Below are 18589 nucleotides of genomic sequence, written 5' to 3'. Positions count from 1 at the left end.
ACCTGACAGGGGGCAGGTTTAGATCAGATATTGGGAAGAAAGTCTTCCCTGTGAAGGAGTGTGCACTGGCACAAGATGCCCGGAGAAGTTATGGATGTCCCATCCCTGGCAGTGTCCAAGGCCAGGGTGGACGGGGCTTGGAACAACCTGGGACAGTGGAAGGTGTTCCTGCCCATTGAAGGGGTCGGGACTGGATAATCTTTAGTGTCCCTCCCAACCCAAACCATTCTGGGATTCTGTGGAATCACGAGTGGCAACATCCTGGAAGCATTTCAGCCAGGGAGCTGTATCCCAGGTCCTGGGCATGGGAAAACAGTATTGATGGGTGGACAGATATCTGCAGATGGAATTGGATTTGCCAGAGTGAGCTGAGAGCCTCCCTTTGGGGAGGTTAATCCAAGGTAGCAGGGCTGCCTTTGTGTAGCCTGTTCCTTTTTAAAGCTTTTCTGTGCCATCCTTGCTGGGCTCCTGGGCTGTGCTGTGGCAGGAGGAGCTCTGTGACAGCTCTCTGCTGTTTTGCAGCCACAACACGTACCTGCAGGAGTGCACGGGGCAGAGGGAGCCCACGTACCAGCTCAACGTGCACGACATCAAGCTGCTGTTCCTGCGCTTCGCCATGGAGCAGTCGTTCAGCATCGACACCGGGGGCGGCGGCCGTGAGAGCAACATCCACCTCATCCCCTACATCATCCACACCGTGCTCTACGTGCTCAACACGTCAGTGCCACCCCTCCCTGCCCTCCCACAGCTCTGCCCCTGCTTTCTGCACGGGCCAGCAGAGATGGGAAATCACACCAAGTTTTGGGAGGGTTGCACACCCTAAGTAGGTTGTTAAGGATTTGCATTGTTGGGAGTGAAGCCTGGACATGCCGGATAACTGGGAACCTATTGAGTAAAAGCAATTGGGAATTAGCTTCTCTTTCCATTCTACATGTAATTATTACCTCTGGGGTGAGCAGCAGGGTTATTACATTAAAGAAACTCTGCCAGCTTAATTTTCTCCTGAGCAGGCAGAAGAGACGCTGCGATGAGATAATTATTAGTTGAAAACTTAACCCTGATACAATTTTATTCAGCGTTCAAATAACACAGGTTTGTTTCCGGATTTGGCATCCTGGAGGAGGGTTCAGGTCCACCAGATTTTCCTGATATTTTTAATTTTTGGTGGGAGTTACCTTTTTTTTTTATTTTGCCAATAAACAGCAGTGCATTGGCACTGCACTGAGGCTGCGTGACCACATCCATAGGCACCCAGATGCTTTGGAATACATGAGCTGGTTCTGATCCTGCAAAAATGGGATGCCCATGTATATCCTCTATTTGAGGAGTTAGGTATTAGTAAGTAATACTAATTAGATGAGGGTATAAATATTAAAATACACACCAAGGTCACTCCAAATGCAGTGCAGTGAAATCCCTCTCACTTTCCCGCCTGGAACTAATCAAGGTTTTGGCTGTAATACAATTTTTCTTTTGTTTTTAATATCTATCTCCAGATCCCTGTGCTATTGTTTTCCCAGTCCTTTGGGAGACAAATAAATGGAACTATTTGTTTCATCTTGTTAGGCTGCTGTTGGCACCACAGAGCCCAGAACCCGCTGGGCAGACGTGAAAAAAGGCCTTCTGTACTTCCCAGACAGAATTTTTAATATTAAATAGAGAAAATAAAGAGCTACTGCTTGGCTCCCAGCTGCATCTTTCGGCAGGTGGAAAGGTCACACAGCCCTGACAGCTTCATCTGCTGGGATGTTGCTTGATGCCTGATAGGGAGAGTTTATCTCACTTCAGAATCACAGGTCTGACCTGGCTGGCAGCCTCTGCCTGGTGCAGTAGAGCCACGGATGTGGCAAAGGGTGATGAAACTTCCCAAAGTCTCCTGTGACACGTGCTTTCCACTGTCCGTTCTGGGGTGTCAGGACTCCTGGGACACTGGAGCTCTGAGGAAAAGGAGGAGAACGATCAAATATTTATATAAGCTGGCAGTAAAGTGCAGTGTCTTTTGGGTTTGAATTTGGCCTGTATCTTCCCAGGGGTTGCTTTTGCAGCAGAGGAATTTTATAAATGGATCCAGGTGTGGCTGCAGGAGCTGCAGTGGCTGTGTGGTGTCCCATGGGAGTTGGCACCACCCCAGTGGCTGGCCTGGCTGGCCTGGTTCCATCATTTTCTGAGAAGAAGGGAAGAACACCTCTACAGTGGTGTTACCTTCCACTGGGGCAACAACAGCTGTTTGGCAAACCTCTAGTGCCACCCACAACTCCAAGGAAAATGTGTTTGTTTCACTGGGAGCAGGTCCTCAGCCAGGGATGAGTTTGGGGGAAGCTGGTGGTGCCCACTGGGAGCAAATCCTCAACCAGGGGGTGAATTTGGGGGAAGCTGGTGATGCCCAGCTGGCTGCTTGTGCAGGGTGCCCGGGCAGCACCCCAGGGCTCCTGGGGAGCAGAGGCTGAGCCCTCTGGAGCAGCCTCTCAGGCTTTCCCTGTGTTGCAGAACCCGGGCGACCTCGCGGGAGGAGAAGAACCTGCAGAGCTTCCTGGAGCAGCCCCGCGAGAAGTGGGTGGAGAGCGCCTTCGAGGTGGACGGGCCCCACTACTACACCGTGCTGGCCCTGCACATCTGTCCCCCGGAGAGGTGGCGGGCCATCCGCGGGGACATCCTGCGGCGCCTCCTCGTCACCTCCCACGCCCGCGTGGTGTCCCCGGGAGGGGCCAGCAGGTCAGTCCCTCCCCTGGCTGGGCACGCAGGCACAGAGCTTGTGTCACTGTCACTGAGCCCCGCGGGTCACTGTTACACCCACTTGTGTCACCATCACAGAGCCACTTGTGTCAGTGTCGCATCAGCTAATGTCACTGTCACACCCACTCGTGTCACCATCACAGAGCCACTCGTGTCACTGTCACGCCTGCTCACGTCACAGAGCCACTCACAGCCGATGGGGAGCGTGTGTAGTTTACACCAGGTGTTAACTCCTCTGAGTAACCTTTGCACTCAGTGTTGTGGAGCTGCAGCGTCCCAGCCTGGCTTGGCTTGGTTTGGCTTGGGAGGGACCCTGAAGACCCCCCAGTGCCACTCCTTGCCATGGCAGGGACACCCCCCCAGAGCCCAGGGACACCCAGCACAGCCCAGGTTGCTCCAGGCCCCATCCAGCCTGGCCCTGAGTGGCTGCAGCTGCCCCCCAGGGCAGGTCTGAGCATGGAAACCATGCTTTTCCTTCTTCCTCCCCCACCTCAGCACTCAGCCCTGAGCTGGCTCTGAGCTGTGCCTCATCCCTCTTTGCCTCCCTAAAGAAGCTTCTTCTGGGCCCTTTTGATCAGTGCTCCAGCCTCCCTCAAATAGAAAAATAGAAATAGAAGTCAAATGCCATTGCTTTTTAAAAAGAAAAAAATCAATAGCAGCTGTCAGGCACTTGAAGCACAAGAATAAGTGGCTGTGCCTGCCTGACAAAGGCACAATATTTGCAGAGAGGGAAAGGGAATTCCAGTTTCTGAAAGGATGATTTGAAATAGCTGTCATAATTAGGAATCAATTCATTATTATTCTAAGTCGCCTTAAAGGGCATTTTTATGCTGATGACATTAATTAGGTGTTTGATAAAGTCATTACATTGTAGTTACACAAACCCAGCGTGAACCAGTGCTCTTGGAAAAGGCAGAGAGCCCTGAAAGGGGCTCCTCCATTGATCTCTGCTGCTTTCAGGCTCCCCTGGCTCCTGTTTCCTATTTCCTGCAGCCTGTCTGGATCCTGGGGGGTCTGACAGACCCACGGGATGTCCTGGAGGCTCAGGGGGTGCAGCTCTTCCCCTGGGCTGGCAGAGCTAAGCCCAGGGTGGGTTTGCTGCTTTTTAAACCTCCCTAGATGTTCTGTTCCTTCCCCAAGTGCAGGTGCTGTAACAAATGCATATTGGAACAGGCAGAGCCAGGAACTTCAGCTAAAGCATCCAATCTCTGGAATTTCAGGGGAGCACACTCAGAAATAGTGCTCAGGAATTATGTCAAGGTTTATTCAAGGGCTTTCTTTAATCTCTGCAGACTAAGGGAGCACAAAGCCTCCCTCTGATAAAGCCTCTCAGAAGTAGCAATATGGCAGTTCTGATTTCCAAGCTCTGTGCTTATTTATTCTTGTGGAAAATCAGGAAGAGGGCGATGGATGGTGAAAGGCTCTGCAGATGAGTGCCAATATCTTGAATTTGTAGGCTGAGGCAGAGAGGAAGCCACTGGCTGTGACACCAGGGTAACGTCTGCATGCAAAGCATTAAAATCAGCATTCCACGTTCAGGATGTTGTCTGGGAGCAGCTCCATTTCCAGAACACTGGAGTGAAGGCTGGGGACACCCAAGGACTCACTGCTACCTGTGCATCTCAGCAAGGGACAGGAGTCACTGCAGGAACCCCCAGTGCATCTCAGCAAGGGACAGGAGTCACTGCAGGAACCCCCAGTGCATCTCAGCAAGGGACAGGAGTCACTGCAGGAACCCCCAGTGCATCTCAGCAAGGGACAGGAGTCACTGCAGGAACCCCCAGTGCATCTCAGCAAGGGACAGGAGTCACTGCAGGAACCCCCAGTGCATCTCAGCAAGGGACAGGAGTCACTGCAGGAACCCCCAGTGCATCTTAAAAAGGGACAGGAGTCACTGCAGGAACCCCCAGTGCATCTCAGCAAGGGACAGGAGTCACTGCAGGAACCCCCAGTGCATCTTAAACAGGGACAAGAACCACTGCAGGAACCCCCAGTGCATCTCAAAAAGGGACAAGAACCACTGCAGGAACCCCCAGTGCTTCTCTAAAAAGCTGAGGATCTGCTTGTTATCTGAAACCTCCTGGGAAGGGGCAGGAGTGCTCTGCATTCCCTCATGCCAAGGCAGCAAATCCCACACATGGGGAGGTGCCCATCCAGCTCCCCAGCTGGGCCAGTCAGGGTCACACAGATTTGGGGAGAATTGAGCCAGAAAGGGCTTCTGGCTCTGCCAGGAGTGATGGTACCACAGGTACCGGGGGGAGATGCCCAGCACCTCCCTTGTTTTGGAAACACTTCCTATTTAAACCCAAAGATGAAATTCCCAGAATGGATCCCAGCTCTGGGTTTTTGTAAATACAATTTACAGATCCCAAAGAACTGAATCAAGTGTTCATTGTTACTGAACCACAAATTCTGGCTAAAAAAATCCTGTAGATGTTTTTCAGCATAGCTTTCATCTGGAATTTGGGAGCAAAAGACCATTTTGATTGTTTTGCCTTTGCTCTTTGCTGTGACCTTTCTAAAACACTCCAGAGGGAAGCAAGGCTTCCCCAGTGTCTGTGTCTGGCTGTGTGCTGGCAGTCCCTGTCCAGCTGCAGGAGTGAAACCCAGCAGCTCCTCCACGGAGCAGCCGCTCCTGAAGGTAACTACCAGCCCTAAGCCACAAGGGCCTTTTAGTTTTCAATTAAAGGAGCAGACTGCAATTAGATCAAACCCATTCACATGAAAGGAAAAGTCTGTCTTGCAGTATTTGGGAGGCCAGAATTAGCCTCGCTCTGAGTTGCTCTTCATCCCGTGGAAATTTAGTCACCTTTACTAATTGGTTTTCCTTTAAATAATTAAGCTGAGCTGCCCGAGCAGGCTGCCACCTACTAAGATGTCTGTTTTAAGGGCACAGACACACACAAATGGAGCCTTTTAATAAGAGCAGCAAAATGTTCCTTTTTCCCCCAGAAAGCCCCGATCTGGGGCAGGTTGCAGCTGGGAACCCCTGTTGTGTTGCTGACTCACAGCAGCAGCTGAGCTGGACCTGGGTGCATAAAAAATGTTTTTTTGTTTTTCCAAAGCTCTGGAGTGTTGAGCAGGAAGCAGCACGTGGTGGGGCAGATGTACCTGAGGAGCACAGGCACAAAAATTCCAAACCCATGAGAGCTGCTGGCAGGAGGTTCTGCCTTGCCAGAACCTGTTTGTGATTAATCCTGCAGACTTGGGGAGCTGCCGTCCCAGCACAGCTCTGCACCTTTTAGGGCATTCCTACTGCTCCAAACCCAGGTGCTGGATTTCCAGAAGTCCTTTCCTGGCAGGAGAATAACCAAGGATATATTAAATGGAAATTCCTCCATTTCTTCAAGGACAAGAGATTTGCCTCAGAGTCTTGCAGAAATGCTTTTATGAATTAGAAGCACAAAGCTGTTCTGTCATTGATACCCCCTGGATTTGGTCATTCCTTCAGGAATCTGCTGTTCTCCAGCAGTGAACGCACAAACAAGGGCTGTGCATTGTTTTTTCCCACTCTGCTGTTGATTTCCTCTGTAGTCTTGCCCCTCCAGTTCCCCCTGTGCTGGTTTCCTTCCTGTGGAAGGTTTGACTGCCCTGCTCACTCACACAGCTGGAGCTCAGGGGCTGCCCAGGGAATCTCAGGTGCCCAATGTTTCCCGGCCAGGAACACCCAGCAAGGCCCACTCAGAGCCATCCCTGCATGTCCCTGGGGGGCTCTGGCTGCTCCAGCTGCCATGCTGTCCATCAGGGGGTTATCAAAGCCCCCTGGCAGAGGGATTAACTCAGCCTGATTCCCTCCCCCAGACTGGCAGACAAGGCGGTGAAGGAATACGCCACGTACCGCTCGGGGCTGCTCTTCTGGGCACTCGTGGATCTCATTTACAACATGTTCAAGGTAAGGAGAGCACTGCAGGTCCTCTGCAGCACCTCCAGCTCAGCTCCACTTCAGCTTTCTTCCCTGAGCCGTTCCATGAGTTTGAAATAGAAATCAAAATTTGAAACCTCTTTCTCCAAGGTCCTTGGAAATGAAACTTCCCAGAATCCCAGGATGGTTCGGGTGGGAAGGGACCTTAAAGCTCATCCCATTCCACCCCTGCTGTGGCAGGGACACCTTCCACTGTCCCAGGCTGCTCCCAGCCCGTGTCCAGCCTGGCCTTGGGCACTGCCAGGGATCCAGGGGCAGCCCCAGCTGCTCTGGGCACCCTGTGCCAGCCCTGCCCACCCTCACAGGGAGGATTTTTTCCGTCTTTTTTCTTCTGCACCTTGTAAAAGCAGAAAGGCCACAAGAAGCTGCCTGTGCTCACTGCACCCCTTGCAGTTCAGTAGCTGAAGAAGTGAGAGACTTCTCCAGTTGGCAGCACTCCTGTATTGTGTATTTGCTTACTTTTCCTGTTCATTGTTCATGGAAGGAAGGACATTCCAGGCCATGCCAGGGAAATGGTTGGGTGAGGAAGGAGCCAGGGGCAGAAAGAAACCTGCAGCTTCCACAGAGGGTTCAGTGCTCAGGGTGAGAAAATGCCTGGGCCCTTGTTTCATTCTGCAAAAAAGGATCATGAAGCTGCAGTCAGGGAATTCCTTCCTCTGTTGGTTGTTTGTGAGAGGCAGGGATGGAAATCCAGGAGCAATGGGAGAAGGCACCAGGGTTTGCAGTAACTTTTTTTTTTTTTTAATGAAATCATTCTTTTTGGCCTGATTTGGTGTGTTTGTCCCCTGTCAGAAGGTGCCTACCAGTAACACAGAGGGAGGCTGGTCCTTCTCTCTGGCCGAGTTCATCCGACACAACGACATGCCAATCCACGAGGCTGCAGACAAGGCCCTGAAAACCTTCCAGGAGGAATTCATGCCAGTGGAAACGTTTTCTGAGTTTTTGGATGTGGCTGGTGAGTGTTTGCTTGCCCTTTTATAGGCTGCCTTGTGCAGCTGGTGGCTGGAGCCAGCAGCATTCCTGACACTGCTGCAGCTCGTGGGGAGGGGACAGGGAGAGGAGGGATCAGCACTGCCCAGCCTCAGCCTGGGCTGTCCCCAGACTGCTGGGACACACACCTGAGCAGCCCCAGGCAGGAAAACCTCCCCCCTGGCCTGTTAAACATCTGTAGCACAGCTGGAAGGTGGTTTGGGGGGCTCTGTGCTTGAAGGCTGGTGAGCACATGTGACCAGGCAGCAGGTGGGTGCAGCCAGAGTTGCTCCCCAAGGATTTTGGTACCTCCAGGAGTCAGGAGATGCTGAAAACCTGCAGGGAAGCTGGAACTGCTCTTTCCTCTCTCAAAATCTGTGCCCCAGGCCAGTCTCTCACTGCCCGACGCGGGGAGCAGAGCTGGGTCCCTGGAGCTGCCCAAGAGCAGCTCCAAATGGATTTAGTGTTTGGTTAAATTCACATTTCAGTCCCTCCTGCACATGCACCCAGCAGGGTTTGTCCTGCTCGTGCCCAGCCCTAAAATAACCCTGCAGCTGTCAGTAGCTCACACATGGCCCAGCACAAATCCCTCCTAGGGAGGACAGACAGGGGCTGATTCTTCTCTCTTGCCTTCTTCTGTTCAAAGGACTCTTGTCAGAAATCAATGATCCCGACAGCTTCCTCAAGGATCTCCTGAACTCCATCCCCTGAGCCGCCAGCACGGAGAAGCTTTGGGCAGAGCCTCCATTGCTTGCCTTCCACCCCTCTGTGTCCCTCCTCGTGCAGTCTGTCCCTTTCCCAAGGAGTGCTGCAGTTTTTTGTTGGAATATTTTTTGTTTTGTTTTCCTTTTTTTTTTTATTTTCTACAATTTTTCTTCATGGAGTGATTCGGAATTTAGATTTGTTTTATCTTGTGTTTCAGCGCTTCTATCTGTAAAGCCTTGTGCATTCAAGCTGTTTGAAAGAACTTGTACAGAGAGGAATCCAAACCAGTAAATCCTAATGCTTTAGTGTGCACCTCTTTGAAGTTAAATAAACCGAACAAATGGGTAAGCTGGGCTTGACTAGTGCTTGAACCAGGCAGGAGCCTGAATGCCAAGGTGTTCCTCACGTTTCCCTCCAGAGCTGCTGCCCTGTCCAGCCCTGGGCCTGCTCAAGGAGCCCCAGGGAGCAGGAGGCTCCCAGAGGGAGCAGCTGGGCACTCCCTGCTGACTGGCAGGGTCTGTGTGGGGCTGGAGTCTCGGGGGCTCTGCAAGGACAAGGTTCCATCCCTCCCCTCCCCTCCCCTGGGTGCAGCAGCAGCTCCGTGTCCCCTCCATGGAGTGTCCAGGGCCTGTCCTGGCTCCCTCCCAGGCTGGATCCAAAGCTCACTGTGCCTCTGATGGATGGCCCCTCTCTGGGGGCTGCTCCCATCCCCGTCCCCTCTCTGGGAACCCTTCAGCTCCAGCCAGACAGCCCCCCCAGGCCCTGCACAGCCCCCCTGCATGCCCCGCTCTGCTCCCAGCCCTGCTCCCAGCGCTGCTCCCCACCTGCGCATGCTGCTGCCTCACCTGGCACAGTTCTGCTGACACCTGGTGAGGCTGGAATCTAATAAAGCTTTCCCTGGCTTCCTCGTCTCTGTTTGAACTTGAATTTCCTAGCACAGTCCCAGCCCAGAAATAGCAATAATAATAATAATTTTAGAGGCTGAATAACTCACCAGCCCCTTTGGTGCCTGTTGTTAGTGCAGGGATTGGCAATTAGCTGAGGGGTGAAGGTGCAGTGTTTTTGTTCTCACCTCCGTGTGGCTGATGTCACTCCTGGCAGCTGGAGTTGCTGCTGAGGAGGGAACTGGGCAGGAAATGCCCCGGGGAGCTTTGCTTGGTGTCCCACAAGGGGCTGTGGCTGTGCTGGTGGCTCTGTCTGGCCCTGTGAAGTGCAGGAGGGGCTGCTGTGGAGTTGGCTCTTTGGAGCAGCAATCCTGCACCTCTGCTGCCCTGGAACCACATCAGAGAGCAAGCACAGCTCTGGGAGCCCTGCAGAGCCAGGGCCGGCAGAACCCGCTCCAAACTGCAGCTGGGCTGCTCAGGGTGGCTGCAGAGTCACTGGGGGAAGCCTGGGCAGCGCCAGACCCCCCCAGACCTGCCAGAGGTGCCCCAGTGCTGGGAGCAGCAGGAGCAGCTCCCCGGAGCCTGGTGTGTGTGGCTGTGCTGCTCCAGGCTCTCAGCACTGGGGCCCCACCGCGTTCTGGCTTTGCCGTTTGTGGAGCAGGGAGTGGGGAAGGTGTGGGAGCTGGCAGGAGCGCCGGGCTGCCTTCCTTCCCTGCTCAGGGTCTTTCCTGACCAAAGCAGGTCTGGTTCCCTGCAGCCACAGCCTCGGGGTGCCCTCAGCTCCTGCCCAGCTCTGCCAGCCTGCCCCGGGGAGCTTGGTTCCCTTGGCAGGACCTCCAGCCAGGGAGCCCCAGCACAGCTCAGGCTGGAAATCCTGGTGTGCTCCTCTTGTGCTGGCACAGATCTTCTGCAGAACCGGATTCAGCTGCTGCAGGAGCTGCTGGAGCCCCAGGCAGGCAAACCCCTGGGTTTCTACCCCTCGGCGGGGTCAGCAGATCTCAGAGCACCAGGAGCTCAGCGTGGTCACTGCTCAACGTTAGTGACATTGAGGAGGTGGCACCTCAGAGGGACGTTTGAAACTGTGCTCTTGCAAGAAGCTCCCCAGAGCTGTCCTGGGTGGTTTGCAGAGGCCCAGAGATGTATTTTGGAAAATAAAGATGGTGCAAGCCGTGGCTCCCTGCCCAGGGCTGTGGTTTAGGGACAAGCCTGAGCCGAAAAGAAGGGGGGATCATCCTGACAGTGCCTGGGAGCAGATTGGCCTGGGGGGGACTGAAGGTGACAATAACGACCCCAGCAGAGGTGGAGAGGAACAAGAACAAGAGAGAAGTGTTTTGGAAAGTTTCAGCTGGTCCAGGCCACACAGAGAGGCTCCAGCATTCTCAGTGCTGCACAAAGGCAAAGAACTCCAGGCTCCAAAATCCCCTGGACTGGGGCTGAGAGGTCAGCAAAGGCTTTGGGGAGTCTTTGGGGTGTTAGGAATGAGAAGACTGAGGGAAGATGCCTCAAAATGGATGAAATTACTCAAAGTGATGAGCTGAACCATGAGCTGAACAACAGAGAGTTAACCCCCTCTCCAAAAAAATTAATTTATTTGCCAAAGCCATTATTTGGGGGAAAGAAGTCCTTTGTGATGCAGGAGAGCCTGGATGAGCTGTGGGATTGCTTTGAACCTGACTGTGGGCAGGAGCTCCCCGAATTTCTGACATCCCTGCACTGGGTTGGGCTCCAGGATTTAATTAATGTGGGGATTAATTAAATCTGGGGAGAGCAGGGACCTGCTGGCCCCCACCTGCTGCAGGTGACACAGAACCCTGACCCTCCCTGGCTATTCTGTGGTGCTTTCCTTGTTCTGCTGCCTCCTGCCCTGTAATTCCCTTTTCCAGCTCTTCTGGAAGAGCAGCACAGCTGAGGGCCCTTCCCTGCTCCTCTCTGCCTCTTCCCAGCAGCCTCCAGCCAATCTCTCCTGCTTTGTCTCTGCAATTCCCTGGAAATGTTTCCAAACGAGCAGGGCTGGAGCTGCTGCCCATGAACACAGCGAGCTGCAACGTCCAGTGGCTATTGTATGTGCAGGGAATGCCCTGTGGCAGGCAGGGATGGTGCCTCTGCCTGCCTGTCCTCAGGAGGCTGATTTATTACTTTATGGCACTGGATTGTGTTAAAGGATGCTGGACTGAGCTGTACCAGAGAATACAGAAAGGATACAGACAGAATGCTGAAAAGCAAACCATGAAAACTCGTGACTCTCTCCAGATCTGACACAGCCTGGCCCTGACTGGCCAAAGAGTGACAACAACTCCCAGCAGAACCCACGGAACAATCACCTGTGGGTGACCAATCCCCAAACTCGTTCCACACGAGCACAGCACAGGAGAAGCAAATGAGAGAAGAATTGTTTTCCTTTTCCCTGAGGCTCCTCAGCTTCCCAGGAGGAGAATCCTGGGCGAAGGGATTTTTCAGAGAATGTGAATGCCACAGCCTGGACTTTTTCACGTGGAGGAAAAGGGATTTTCCTCCCTGGATTTGAGTCTGTGGCACCTTCCAGGACACGGCAAGACCATGGTGGAGCCTCGAGGGACGTGGTGGGGACGTCTTGGGCCTGCAGTCCCACAGACCTGGATGGAATCCCACATTTTCCTCCAGATTCTGCAGGACTGATGGTCTGGCCACCCTGCAGGAGCCTGCAGGCTCTGGTTGCACACAGGAAATCCTGCAGGGTAAATCCTGCAGGGCTCCCTCCTGGCCTTTGGGCCAGCCCAGGTGCAGCTCAGGGTGGCTCGGGCTCAGTTCACAGCCCAGGGACCCTCCAGGCACTGCGTGACAGAAACGAGCACAAAGCCACTGAGTCCAGGCTCCCGGATTCACTCCTGGGGTGACCAGGCAGGTCTGGAGCTGCTCTGGGGAGAGGCCACCCTGCAGCCCAGGAGGCTCCCAAAACACCCCAGAGACCTCCCGAGGTCGGGGTGGTTTGGTAGGAGCCCCCCTTGGGTCGCGTTTCTGTTCCCTGGTAGGAAAATCAGGATTGGCCTTGACTCGTTTGCTGCATGGCCACGTTCCCATCCGGGTGGGGATGAGTCACAGCTCACGTGTGAGGAGTCAAGGATCCAGGGAAAAACAAGCTCTGAGCTCACAGGAGGGCTGGAAAAGGGTCTTGGGTGGGTTGAGGACAAAATCACTTCAGGGATGTCACCCCCAGCAATCCAAGTTGATGGGAAAAGCCAGGGGCAGCCACCTGAACCTCCAGGAATAGTTACTCCCTTGTTTCCAGAAGGGACAAAAATAATGATTAAATCCCTATTTGCAGACTTTTTTGCAGGATTGATCCCAACCCTTCACATCAGCAGCTGGGGAGGAACCAGCTCCAGCCCTTTATCCAAACCTGGGATCAGCAGGGCTCCCACTCCTCTCCCAGAGGGGAATGTGTCAGCAGGGGAAGATGCCTTTGGGTAAAATTCTCCATCAAATGGTACAAAGGACGTGTGGAGGGCAAGCCCCTGTGCAGTGTTTTAACCCCAGGCAGGCTGGGGACCTTCAGGCATTGCCCCCAAAAGGTCCCATCCCGGGATGGGGAGGTTCTGGGGGGTGTGAGGAGGTCTGGATGTGCCCCTGGGAAGATTTTATTTCCCTGGTGCTTGTTAAGCCTTTCTTGAGCAGGATCCTCCCGTGCTCAGTGCTGTTCCTGCAGCCAGGCCCTGTTCCTGCAGGTCCCAGATGTGGAGTGGGAATTACAGCCTCTCTCCTGTCCCACAGGGATTTTCTCCCTCATCCCACTGTTCCACAGAGCCCAGGAGGGATCAGACACGTTCCTGCTCCCTGATCCTCACACTTGGATGCTGCAGAGCCTTCCTGCCCCTTCCCTTTTCCCTGGGAGCATCAGGACCTCACAATGGATCTCCTGCTCCAAACATCAGAGATTTTCTTCTGGAAAGGAGCCCCCACCCTGGCACTCCTCAGCCTGACTCAGCCCGGTCCCTTCCCTTGGGAAACTCAAACCCTCTGTGGGTGAATCATGGGGCTGTGGGAGAACCCAACCAGGCTGGTGCAGCCCTCCAGGCCCTGGGGGATCCACAAATGCCCCTGGAGCTGCAGGAGAGGTGGGAATGATCTGAGAGCCCAGCTCTGCTTCTCCTGGGGCTGCTGCCATCACCCCCAGCCCGCCCCACAGGGGGAATATGTCGGAATTGTTTTGCCCCTGGAGAAGCAGGATAACACTTCCCTACAGCCCTTCTTCTCCAGTGGGTGTGGGATATTAAACAGGGCAAGTATTAAGTAAAAATCGGAAAAATTCAGGTGTTTGTGGTTTAAGTTCAGCTTTGACATACGGAGAGAGGCTGAACTTTAAAAAGAAACAAATATCAAGAGCACCGTGTTTAGTCTTGGCTGCTCTTGCCAGGGATGTTGGATCTGACACCTTTCCCATCTTTCCCTGCCGTGGGGGCTGCGGGGGCTGCAGAAGGGAGAAAGGAGATGTTTGAATTTGGTGGTGGAGGAGGAGGGCAGGGCAGCCAGGGACAGCCTCTCATGAAAGGGCTCTTGGGTTCGAGTGCCTCAGAGGAGAGATCCCTGCCCTAACGATGATAACCCAATAATTACTGTTATTAGCCACAGTCCCGCTGGTTCTTTCCCAAGTGTTGTGCCAGCAGCACCTCAGCCGCCCTCAGCACATGCCCTGGGCAGAGTCAGGGCTGTCCCCAGCCCGAGATGGGAGATTGGGATGGGAAAGGGCCCAGGGTGCTCCTGGGCAGACTGAAACCCTCTGGGGCTGGGCACCAGGGACAGCCCCGAGTGCATCCCGTGCTCAGCCCGGCGGGGTTTGGGCGCTGTCCCTGCGTGTCCCCGGCTGGAGGAGGCCACCCGCTGCCCCAGTGTCCGTGTTTGGGACACCCCGGGGGTTCCATCCCCGCAGCTTCCCCCGGCCGCTGTTTGTAATCCCATTTCATGAGCAAACAGGGCAGCGCCGCAAAGCCAGCAGCATCCTGTAATTATTGCTAACGTTTGACGGCAGCCAGCCGGTTGCCAGCGGTGACATCAGACACCCGAGGGTGGCACACGGGAGCGCCAGGTCGCTGCCGCGGCCCTTCCTGCAGCCGGTTCTGCTGCTCTCAGCAGCTTTCTGCAGCTCGGCGGCTGCAGCAGCGCTCCCCAGCCCAGGGCTGCAGCCGCGGGGGCTCCACCCGAGCTCCGCTCCCGCGGGAGCAGCGCAGGGAGCTGGGAAAGCCGGGAGGGAACCGCTCCAAAGCGCCGTGACTCACGGCGGGGACACCGCGGGGTCGGGCAGAGCATCCCCGGGGCCGGGGGGAAACCCGAGCGCTCCAGGGGAGATGTCCCGGTGTCCCTGTGAGTGCCCAGGGTGAGATGTCCCCTCCCCGGGACGGACCCCGCTGTCCCTGCTGGGGCACAGGAGGGGAGGCGGGAGGGAGGTGCCGGGGGATGCTCGGGCAGTCCCGGTCCCACATTCCCGATCCGGATCCCGTCACAGCTCCCGCCGGGAAGCTTTTCTTCTCCCTGTGTCCTGCAAAACCTGTCAGGCTAAAAACCCACGGTGCAAGCAAGGAAAATAACCAGCTAATGGCTTCTGGAGAAGAGGCTTAGACCGGGAGTTAAAAATCCCAATTCAACTCAACCCCCCTCAGTGCTCGGAGCTTTGCGTGCCGCTCAACCCAGCAAAGTTTGGGGCAACAGCGAGAAAGGAATCATTTATTCTGTGAATTTCAAATCCTCCTGCACTTGGATTAATCAGCCCTGCTGCCTTCAGAATGAGGAGTTTGAGCATTTTGGGAGGGCAGCGCTCGCGTGGGCACGCCCGGATCCCGGCAGAGCATCCCGCGATTGTCCCGGAGCTGCTGCCGGAGCAATCCCCGCCCCGGGGCACACCTGGCTGCCTGTCCGGGCCCATCCCGCATATTTGCCGCCCTACTCAAGGCGGATGAAATGTTTGGTTCCTAAGGAAGCAGAGAGCGCTGCCGCCGTCTCCACGGAAATCGCGGCGTGCCCCGACCGCGGATGCGCCGCTCGGCACCTTCATCTCCTCCGCCTTTCGGGGCTGCACCCGGGGCTGCGGCTTTGTTTGCAAAATATTGACACCTCTCCATGGAGGAGATCAGCCCGGCCGGGCGGGAGGTGCGGATGTGCTGAGCCCGGTCCCTCCCGCGCATCCCCAGTTTGGGCTGCTGGGCTGTGCAGGAGCATCCTCGCTCCTGGGCTGGGTCTGTTGGGTGCTGCTGACGCCCACAAACCCCCAAATGCGGGTAAATGAGGTTTTTGTGAGTGCAGGAATGAACCCGCACTGGGAGGAGATGCTGGGGTTCGGCAGCCGCTCCTCTGTCCCGTCAGCGGCCGGGACAGGGAGGGGACAAAGCCGGGGAGCAAACACGGCCTGGGGAGGAGAAACCTCCTTTAAAGGCAGGAAAGGTGCGGGGAGGAGAATCTGCTGCTCAGGGGAACCCATCCCTCCCACGCACTGCCAGCAGCAGCCCCACAAACGCTCTCTGTCCCCGCAGCGTGCCCGGTGTAATCCCGGCACCATCCCAAGGTTCCTGAACGGAACCACCCGGGGCCGACCCGGCCCCTTCCCGGCCGGTGACACCGCGCTGGGCACGGCCCTGGTGGCCCCCCGGGCGTCTCGGTGGCGCCGAGTCCCCGCAGAGGCGCCGGGGCTGTCCCCGGGTGCTGCCACCCCGCCCCTGCCCAGCCGAGCCCCGCGGCCGCTGCGGGGACGGCGCTGCTGGGCTGGGGAGGCTTCGCTGCCAAAACCGCGGCCGGGACGAGACCGAAGCCACCCCCTGCTGATGCTCGTGCCCCATCGCGGGCTCTGTGGCGAAACCCAACCATTTTGGGGCGGGCTGTTAAAGATTCGGTCAAACACACACCCTCAGCCAGGAAAGGTGCGAGGTGAGAGCCCCGGGGAGCCACCCCAGCCCCGGGTGCAGCCCCGGCCCCGCGGGGTGCCAGACAGCAGCGTCGAGGCGGAGCTGATGCCTCAGGATTTCATAAATTGATTTAAGATATGTTTATTATTTGAAATTTGTATTTGCAATTTGTAATTTGTAATTTGTAATATAACCCTGCAGCTCTTCAGGGTGGAGCTCCACGCTCCACACGCAGTGTCAGCTGCTGCTCTCCCGTTTGGGGCACACACAACAATTCCTCTCCAGGCCGGGCAATCAAGGACACCTCACTGCCCCAGGCCCCAGAGACTGAACAAAAGGGAGCTGGGGCAGCAACCCTGGGGTGAATGACTTCATCACCTGAAGCTGCAATTGGAGGATTAACCCCCAATACGCGAATGGACCAAAGTTAGAAAAGTGTGCAAACCTGTGCCCCACGGTCCATTTTTGGGTGCAGCCCCTGGGGGGCTTCATCTGCCCGAGATGTACCTGAAACCCCTTCAAGAAATAAATAATTTGCCTTGATTTTGTCTGGCTCTGTTTTCAGGCAGTCCCGCAGGGCTGCAGCCCGGGGCATGGCAAGGGGCTGAGGGAGGGTTCAGGGGCTGCAGCCTGACCTGATGTGACAAAATCCTGGCCCAGCAGAACCCCCTGCAGTCACTGAGGGGCATTTTGGGGGCCTGGGGAGTTTTGTGGGTGTTGAACCAGAGGAATTTTGCTTGTTTCAGAGGGAGGTTTGTGCAAACATGAAACAACCCCCCGGTGATGCCACCAGCCCTGGGAGCAGCCCCTGTAGCACCCTGGGGTGGGTTTGGGTTGGTGTCCTGGTTTAGGGCAAACTTGGAAGAAAACTTCCAAAGGGTTTCCTCTAGAAAAGCAGATTCAAGCAGCTCCTCCCCTAACTGGTTTGGGAAAATATTTTCTTGGAGAAAAGTGGAAAAAACCCTTTTTATTTAAAGGGCAAAGCATTCACCAGCACAAAAATTGAACAATATTAAACAATAGAACCTCTCACTGCTTTGAAGAGATAGCAAACTCACTAAGTCCCTCGTGGGCTGTGGCTTCACTCACTCAGTCTCTTATCAGTCTCTTATCAGTCTCTTGTCAGTGCCTCCAGGCCCGGCTCGGTGCTCTTCAGGGTGTTCAGTCCAGAGCAGGTTCAAACAGGTCCAAAGAAAACCACGGTCCAGGGAACTTCTCTGCTTCGGTGAGCTGAAACTAAGAGCAAAGCAGAGCTCTGTCCTGCCGTCTGTCTGTGCTGCAGACAGCTCAGCCCAGCAGCAGGATCTGGGGGAGCAAATGCAGTTTCTGAAAAGCTCTCAGAACCACTCTTAAAGGTGCAAATCTCGTTTCTGGGCTAAACAGGCCAATGGGGACACAAGCATCATGAAGTCATCCCAGGGCAGGCAGTTTGACTGGAAAATGGTGACTTTACCAAGGAAAAAATAACTTTCCATGAGTGCCAGACTGACACAGCCTCAAAGGATGCAGCCAGCCCCAGAAAAATTAACTTTAAAAATCAGAGCCCATTTTTAGAGAGCAGCCCTGAAAATGGTCACCGAGGCTGGAGAGTGCAGGTGCTGCCAAAGGGAAAAGAAAATGAGTGCAAAACCAAATCCAAGGGCCTGGATACCCCAATCCCTGCTCCAGCCTGGGTTTGGGTGGAGCAGCTGAGAGCAAACCCATCAATCAATCAATCAATCAATCAATCAAACAAACAAACAAATGCGTGTTGTTATTATGGTTGGCATCGTTGGGGTGGCCACGGAGAGTCCCTGCTCTCAGAACCAGCCCAATTTCCCTTTCCAGAGCCCTTTTCCTGCCTGTCCCAATAATCAGGGCTCCCTCATTCCCTTATCCTGCAGGAATTCCCTGCAGGAACGTCCCCAGCCTGGCACGGGCTGTGCCACAGGGCCCTCCCAGGGTGGGCGTTCCCATCTCCCCTGCCAGGGTTAATTAATTTCTGCCATTAATTAGGGGGATGCAGGGAGGCCGCAGCCCAGCAGCACCGCGGGACCCTGGGGGTGACCACGGCCGGCCCAGGGAGGGGCTGGAGCTCATTAGCAGAAGGACTAATTAGATTGAATGACCTCGGGATGGGGTGCTGGTGGATCCAGGGAGATGCAAGATCACGGGGCAGGAACCAAACCCTTCATTGCCTGCTTTATCACCCCCTCGGGTGCTCTCCTGCTTCCCAAAGGGGGAAAAGGATAACAAATGAAACCAAAGCTCAGCTGGATTTTCCCGGCTGCCGAGCACGGGCTCTGCAATCCCCCGGCTCCCTCCAGCACCACCAGCGAGCTGCCAGACCCAGGGAAATGCATGAGATCCTGCAGGGTTTGGGCTGGAAGGGACCTCGAATCCCATCCCATCCCATCCCGTCCCACCCCATCCCACCCCATCCCATCCCATCCCATCCCATCCCATCCCATCCCATCCCATCCCACCCCCAGGTGGTTCCAAGCCTTGGAATTTCCCAGGTCTGGGACAAA

General features: G+C 55.1%; 1 protein-coding gene across 5 annotated transcripts in view; it reads left to right on the top strand.

The window, feature by feature from the left end:
- The window catches only part of UBR4 (ubiquitin protein ligase E3 component n-recognin 4), an 83053-nt gene extending 74376 nt beyond the window's left edge, over positions 1–8677 (top strand). For all 5 annotated transcript variants that reach the window (XM_038159457.1, XM_038159461.1, XM_038159460.1 and 2 more), the window contains 5 exons: positions 523–717; positions 2488–2712; positions 6535–6625; positions 7448–7610; positions 8271–8677. In XM_038159457.1, the coding sequence (XP_038015385.1) occupies positions 523–717; positions 2488–2712; positions 6535–6625; positions 7448–7610; positions 8271–8335 (739 nt within the window). In that variant the 3' untranslated portion in view covers positions 8336–8677. The remainder of the gene's footprint in view (positions 1–522; positions 718–2487; positions 2713–6534; positions 6626–7447; positions 7611–8270) is intronic.
- The last annotated feature ends 9912 nt before the right edge of the window (positions 8678–18589 follow it).

The sequence above is a fragment of the Motacilla alba genome, chromosome 21 (genome assembly GCF_015832195.1).
Source record: "Motacilla alba alba isolate MOTALB_02 chromosome 21, Motacilla_alba_V1.0_pri, whole genome shotgun sequence".
NCBI lineage: Eukaryota > Metazoa > Chordata > Aves > Passeriformes > Motacillidae > Motacilla > Motacilla alba.
Note: the sequence above shows the minus strand (reverse complement) of the source record. Positions and strands in the feature narration are given on the sequence as shown.